The sequence below is a fragment of the Polypterus senegalus genome, unplaced genomic scaffold, assembly GCF_016835505.1.
Source record: "Polypterus senegalus isolate Bchr_013 unplaced genomic scaffold, ASM1683550v1 scaffold_8070, whole genome shotgun sequence".
Classification (NCBI taxonomy): Eukaryota; Metazoa; Chordata; class Cladistia; order Polypteriformes; family Polypteridae; genus Polypterus; species Polypterus senegalus.
In genome coordinates, this window is record NW_024383934.1 from 3,087 (window position 1) to 10,630 (window position 7,544).

General features: G+C 39.3%; 1 protein-coding gene across 1 annotated transcript; it reads left to right on the top strand.

The window, feature by feature from the left end:
* The first annotated feature begins 5,278 nt into the window (after window positions 1–5,278).
* On the top strand, window positions 5,279–7,114 carry LOC120521734 (myogenesis-regulating glycosidase-like). Its single transcript, XM_039743130.1, has one exon. It carries the CDS (start codon window positions 5,279–5,281, stop codon window positions 7,085–7,087), a length of 1,809 nt encoding a protein of 602 aa, XP_039599064.1. The 3' UTR covers window positions 7,088–7,114.
* Window positions 7,115–7,544: the final 430 nt, after the last annotated feature.

The window sequence follows — 7,544 nt, forward strand, 5'->3', positions numbered from 1 at the left end:
GCTACGTCAGGCTCCATTCAGACCGAGACTTGGGTTCTTTCCCCAGCAGCCAGGGTGCTCACACTGTGGCTAAACCAGCCCAAAACTTCAATACCGGTCACTCCTCTTCAATGACAGTCACTCCAACTCCGTGATTGCTCAGCTGGAAAGACCGCTTTCTTCAGCCCCACCGAGTGTCGGACAAATACTCCTCTGCAGGGGTTCACCTCTCAGCTGCCTGCCTTTGCTCCATCGAATCTGCTCTTCCTCGCTCACTTGCTCATTCTCCTGCACTGGCTTTCCTCTATCTGCTTCCTTCTCAATTAACCTCCCATTCTTTCCTGTTCTCTCCCTAACCGCCTTGACTTCTATTTATCACGGGGCCGTGTATCAGATGTGGCAATTAGCAGTTCCCGGGAACAATTACGGATGCAGATGACTCCTCACCTGTGCACTTAAGCTAGGATCATCTGCATCACAAATTCCCCAGGAACTGATCGGCCACATACTCATTAAGCTGCGAGTGTGGCGATTATTTAAAAAGTGGCCTTTTTGACTTGAGCTGTGGACCTGCTACACCACACTGTCCAGTCGTTGTACGAGAAAAAAACCCATGTGCGAAATCTTGGATGAAGCATTGTGGATATAGTTTCTTCAGGAACGACGAAGAGGTACAGTACATACCTTAAAATATTTTTCTACGTGAAAATAGGTATGCGTCGGATTAACCTGCCAAAATGGCAACCGGCTCCAGTCCCGAGGTAGCTGGTTAAGAGGGATTTTACTGTACTAAGATATTGGATCAGAGAGCATTGGATCAGTACATACCTTAAAATATTTTTCTACGTGAAAATAGGTATGCGTCGGATTAACCTGCCAAAATGGCAACCGGCTCCAGTCCCGAGGTAGCTGGTTAAGAGGGATTTTACTGTACTAAGATATTGGATCAGAGAGCCAAGAGCTTTAGGGTCATTGGGCATTACTGATAAAGTTGTGTGTCATCTGCATAGCTTTGGTAGCTCACCTTGAGCTTTGAGAGAATCTGGCCTGATGGACGAATATAGACTGAAAAGAGTAGCGGACCCAGAATAGATCTTTGTGGTAAATCATGTACAATATCATGGATTTCCAAAATACAATCAACACAACAATCAAAAGAATTTTCTACATGTTAAATAAATCTTAAGTTTAAGAATCTGCTGGAGAAGCCCACCCATTGTCTAAGGCAATTTTATACAAATACTGTGGTCTGTGGTGTTAAGTACTACGTTCAGGTCTAAGAGAACAAGAACAGATACATGTCCTCAGTCCACTTTAAGCCACAAGTCATCCACTACTTTAATCAGTGCGGTTTCTGTACTATGATTTGTTCTAATTCCTGACTTAAGCTTGTCAAGAATAGAATATTTAGTGAAATAATCGACACCTGTGGACTCATGCGAGAAACAGCTCCTGTGTGGCTTATGGCATTGTCCAAGTATCAAGTCAGGGTTCTCGACACATGTGTGAGTTGCAGTACCAGCAAAAAGTCGGGGGGTGCAGTGTGATCAAATTAGAACGTGACATCAGAGTCTCCGCTTACTATCTACATATGACAGAAAACCACTTTGTTGATCGTACAGGATTGATGTGCGTAGCAAGCTAATTATCGTGCTAACTATAAGTTTAAACCTGGCCTAATTGTACAACACAGTGTGTTGGCTCTTTAAAGAAAAGATTTCAAAACATTGTAAGGAAAATTAAGATTTTATGAGTTATTTTACATTTGTTATAATGCAAAGGGTTCATCACTAAATAAAGGTTTAAGAGTTAAAGGGACAGCACCAGATGCAAAATAATACTTTAAGGGCACTAGAAAAACCTTTAGGAGAAAATGCAGCAAGTATACTTGTGGGCTCAAAGGGATGGTGGGTCTGAAGGGGTCTAGCGAAGTTTTACTAATAAAGAACAAGACTGTTCAAAATTTATGAATCATAGAAGTGAAATTCACAAAATACTGCAGTTTTGCACAGTGCATCTGGAGTTACCTCAGTTCCCAAATTAGTGTGGTTAAAACAAACCAAAGGTACTTTTCCAATTAAATCTCAACTTTTGCCTTTTGAGTAACATGTTTTTTTAAATACATTCAAATTATATTTGAATATACAGTGGTTCCTTGAGATACAAGTTTAATTCATTCTGTGACCAAGCTCGTAAGTCAAAATGCTCGTATCTCAAATACGAAATGAGTTTCCCCACTGAAATTAATTGAAATGAGATTAATTAGTGCCAGTCCCCAAAAAACACCATAATTTTTGTTAAATGTTTTCAACATAAGAAAAATGTATTTATAATGAACAAATATTGTATACAAACAAAAGAAAACCTAATACATAAAAGAGAATCTAAAGAAATAAACATGTTGGCAGAGCCGATTAGCGTATTGTATTTTTTCTTTCACATCATGTGGGTGTAGCGGGTCCACAGCTCACATCAAAAAGGCCACTTTTTAAATAAATAATCGCTGCTTTGTGGCTTAGAAAGGGGGCATGGTAGTGTGGTTGGAGCAGACAATAAGCTCTTGTGGGTTTTTTGGCTGTCACCCCAGGAGCTGTGCGCTGAGCATTTTGAAGAGTGGGAGTGATCAGGAGGAGGATGGCTCGCCATATAAGGCCTCTGAAGGCAGCGGAAGTCTGGACTTGGGTTCCCCCAATGACCAGGGCACTCACGCTGTGGGGGTTAATTTCCCATGTCACGGTCTGGTGAAGCCCACCGGAGCCAGCAGACCAGCAGGAGAAGGCAGAGAGAAGGTCAGCTGCAGGTAGGTTGGCTCCCCTGGTGCATAGCCTGGATGGGCGAAGTAGGGGAGTCACCAGTAGAAAGGTCCCGTGGTTTGTGTTTTGAAGAGACTGCTTCCAGCCGTTATTATAACCTTGGGTTTTAAAGGATTTATTTTGTATTGGATTTTAACCTCCGCCTTTTCACTTGTTTTAATGGATTATTTCTTTAATGAAGACTTTTGATACACTGCACTTTATTTAATTTGGACACTTTGTTGTTGCTGCTTTAAATATAAGCACTGTGCACTTTTCGCACCATCCCCTTGCTTCATTGTTGTGCCTCACTGCCTAGCTTATCGGTGTCGGGTTCAAGGGCTTACAGAAGCAAGAAGGGAGCATGGAACCAAACCCGCATCATCACACTTCACTTTTTCTTAACTTAATTTTGTTCTTCACTAGTTTTTTTCTCTTTTTTGCCACGCTTTCGTCACTTTCATTTGCAGGACATTTCAGTGGAAACCTGTCTATAATCTAGTAAAACATGAGATTAATTAGAACAAATAAAGTAAGAAGTTTTAGTTATGAATGAGAACTATTTTCATAAATACTTGAACCAAACTGGCTGGATGTGTAGCACTGAACTGAATTATTGCAAAAAAAAAAAATCTACAGAAACAAATGAAGATTTGAATGCTACTAAAATCGCCAGGTAGGCACTTCTTAGGATGGTGTGCAGGAAAGAAATATTTTGATAGTAACTCATTCATGTGGTGCATTTGTGTGCCTATTTCTGTAAATGATTACTTTTTTTTTAACATGAAATTTGCATGGTTCAAGAAGAGATAACAGGGAGGGGATATTTTTAAAAACAGTTTCTATGTAAGATGATGATAGCAGTCAACCAAGTTTACAAAATAATTTTTTAAACTAAAATAGTGCAAAGTCTTCTAGAAAATTTAGTTCAGTTGTAACTGAAACCAAGCTCTGCTGCAATATGTGATCCTATTCAGATTAATGTCTCAATAACTGATCCATTTTCCTTATTTTCCTTTAACACTAGAATTACCAGAGCCTACAAAAAAACTTGTAGATCTGGCCCACCTTAAATCCCTTTGCACCTCCCTGTCAGCGTCTCTTGTCCTGTAAATGTGTTGATAAAGACAAGCAGCCTGCTATTCCATCCCCCTACCGCCGCAGAATGTGCACAAAGTTCTCCCTGATGTGCTTTGTCAGTGCACTTTGACATCATAGACCATAATGTGCATACTAATTCAGTGTGAGCAGGAACACTCAATAAAACTGAATTAAAAAAAAAAAAAAATCAAGTGATGGTGAGATACAAATAAGGCAGATTCACCAGCGTTTGTGTGTTAGCTTTTATCCCTCCAGATCAGAGAATGTCCAGTTCCATTGCCTCAAAACACCACTCGCATCTACAGTTATTTCCAGTTTCAAATAAAAACTAACACTGGCAGATCCCTGGGCTGGGCAATAGTATGTATTGTGATCGTGACTGTGAGAATAAAAGTGAAAAAAAAGGTAACATTTACAAGTACTGTAAATGTACGCCGTCTGTTACAGACACAAACCAAATGTATGTATGTACTGTATAATAACAATAAGAGCAGCTCACTAATGAAAACGGCAAATATAGGAGGAAGTCTGGATCGAACTGGGTACTCTTGATTACAAGTCATCAAATCTTACCGATATGCACAGAAGCTGTTTCATCCATGAACCTTTTGTAAAAGTTTTATTTGATCTTTGGACTTCAGGCCTCACACATTATATAGTTTATGCCAACATGTTGTCATTTATTACTAAAATATGAAAAACGTTTCTGTTTTAACAATGTGTTTACACAGATTATTGTAGGAACAGAACACACATGAAATGCTTGTGTTCCAAATAATGATCTATTATTTCCACTTTAGAACTCCAGCACTTCACTCCCAGATAATCAAGGCATGAGCTGGGAGAACTTTGTGCACATGCAGGCAGTGGGGGGATGGAATAGTAGGCTGCTTGTCTTGATCGGCCCATTTACAAGACAAAAGACGCTGAAGGAGAGGTGCAATGGGATTTAAGGTGTGCCGGATCTACGAGTTTTTTCTTAGGCTCTGGGAATTGTAGTATTAACATGTGGAGCTAGTGTATTGAAAAGCTAATTAATTTAGAAGTAATTAACTGTTGAATCTTATATTTATGAACACATTTCACACTAGATTTTCAGTCTGTGTTCTGAAGAGAGAGAGACAAAATATTTATTCAATAAAGTGTTTCCTGAATAACTGTTTTTTGTTATCTTTGGTTATTTTAATCTAGATTTTGGTTGGACTCTATTTTAAGTAGTCAAAAATAGAGACCATATCTTTTCACCTTTTACATGTTTGCTCCTAGAAAGTAGGTAATATGTGCTCTATATTTCTCTTCTCTGTCTTCATGACATTAATGCTATTTACTGTATAAATTCAACAATTGATATATTTTTGTTTTGGTTTTTCAGCAGTAAGGCTTTTTAAGGAACACTTACAAAAACTATGTATTGTCCTTTCAGGTCAGCAGAACTAGATCTGGACTCGTGTACTAAGGAAGGCACCATTCTAAGTTGCACTCGTTCAACTAATGGAAGGTTGAACTTCTTTATTCAAACTGTGAAACCCAAAGATACAGTGATGTGCTACCGTGTCCGATGGGCAGAATTTACAACTGAGAGCTTTGTAGAACATGGCATGTCCTACAAGGATTCATCCTGGTATGGAGGTGCAGAATCCAGTACTCAGCATTGGCCAATCTTGATCTCTGGTATACAGGAACCAAAGCCATTTGTGACAACAGATGTTTACTCCAATCGTGGTGGCTTTGGAGGTATTCTCGAAAGGTACTGGCTTTCATCCAATGCTACTGCTATAAAGATTAGTGATTCTGTGCCCTTTCATCTAGGATGGAATGACACAGAACAAAACCTTTATTTCCAAAGTCGATACCACAACACGCCTTACAAGCCACCTCCTGGTCAACAGCCTTTCCCTGAGCTTAGTTATCGTGTATGTGTTGGTTCAGACATCACCTCTATCCATAAATACATGGTAAGGAGATACTTTAACAAGCCTACGAAGGTTCCCTCAGAGGCAACATTCAGATATCCAGTGTGGTCAACTTTTGCTGTGTACAAGTCAGACATCAACCAGGAAAAACTTCTGAGATATGCAGAAAACATAAAGAAAAATCGGTTTAACTGTAGCCATTTAGAGCTTGATGACACCTACACCAGTAATTATGGCGAGTTTGAATTTGATGCTATTAAATTCCCAAATGTCTCTGAAATGTTTAAAAAATTGAGAAGCTATGGATTTCATGTAACTTTGTGGACTCATCCCTTTATCAACTATAATTCTTCTAAATTTGGTGAAGGAATAGAGAAAGGTCTTTTTGTCAGAGAGCCCACAGGACAGCTTCCTGCTATGGTGCGCTGGTGGAATGGTATTGGTGGAATTCTAGACTTCACTAATCCTGAAGCCCGAGAGTGGTACTTGTCCCATTTAAAGAACTTAAAGTCCAAGTATGAGGTAGCTTCCTTTAAGTTTGATGCAGGAGAAGCCAGTTATCTTCCTCAGCAGTTCAGCACATTAGTACCCCTTCCAGATCCCAGCACCTTTACCCGACGCTACACTGAAATGGCAGCTTCTTTCTATGAGCGTGCAGAGTTAAGAGTTGGCTACCAGTCACAGAATATCTCCTGCTTTTTTCGAATCATTGATAGAGATTCTGTCTGGGGTTATGAACTGGGTCTGAAGTCTCTTATACCCACTGTGCTAACTATAAGCATTTTAGGATACCAGTTCATCCAGCCTGACATGATTGGAGGAAATTTGTACCCCAACCGCACGGATGGCTCACCAGAGCTACCTAACCGGGAACTTTATATTCGTTGGTTGGAGCTTGCAGCTTTCATGCCTGCCATGCAATTTTCTGTACCACCTTGGCACTATGACAATGATGTTATTAGGATTGCTCAGAAGTTTACAGCTCTCCATGAAACGCTAGTAGCTCCCCTTGTTCTGGAGCTGGCTGGAGAAGTATTGGACACTGGGGATCCCATTATTCGACCACTTTGGTGGATTGCTCCCAATGATCCATCTGCACACAAGATTGATTCCCAGTTTCTTATTGGAGATACACTAATGGTTGCTCCAGTTTTGGAACCAGGAAAACAGGAGAGGGACATATACCTTCCTGCAGGGAAGTGGCGCAGTTACAAAGGAGAGTACTATGATCGGACACCAATGCTTTTGACAGACTATGAGGTTGATTTAGATGAAGTAGCTTACTTCACCTGGGTGTCTTAAAGTACTCCTATAGAAAATGCACAGAAATGTGAATGAAAAACCCCAAATGCATATATCATAGTTGTCAAGTTTAATCTATTTTTGTGGGGTTTTTTTTTGTTTTGTTTTTAATATTTACAATCTGAAGACTTTTTATTTAATATTTTTGTAGGAGATTACATTTCAATTAGAAATATTTTTTTTTCATGAAAACAAAATAGTGCATGTATCTCCATGAAATGCACACAAGAATATACATTTGCTCATGATCTTCAATGGGAAACTAAAGTTTAAAAGAATTTTGTTTTATTATCTAGAGCATTTTGTAACTTATAAAAATGATTTTAATTTTTGATTTTCTTAAGTTTTGCAGGGCTCAGCTACTATATTTCAGATATACAGGTCCCCCACAGTTTTGAAGGATTTGAGGTGTTTTTTAACAGGATACCTAGATTGCACAAAAGCCTTATAGTCTGTT

What these genes read in the sequence shown, in the direction of transcription:
- LOC120521734 (XM_039743130.1), top strand. Translation starts at nt 5,279, where the DNA reads ATGTATTGTCCTTTCAGGTCAGCAGAACTAGATCTGGACTCGTGTACT.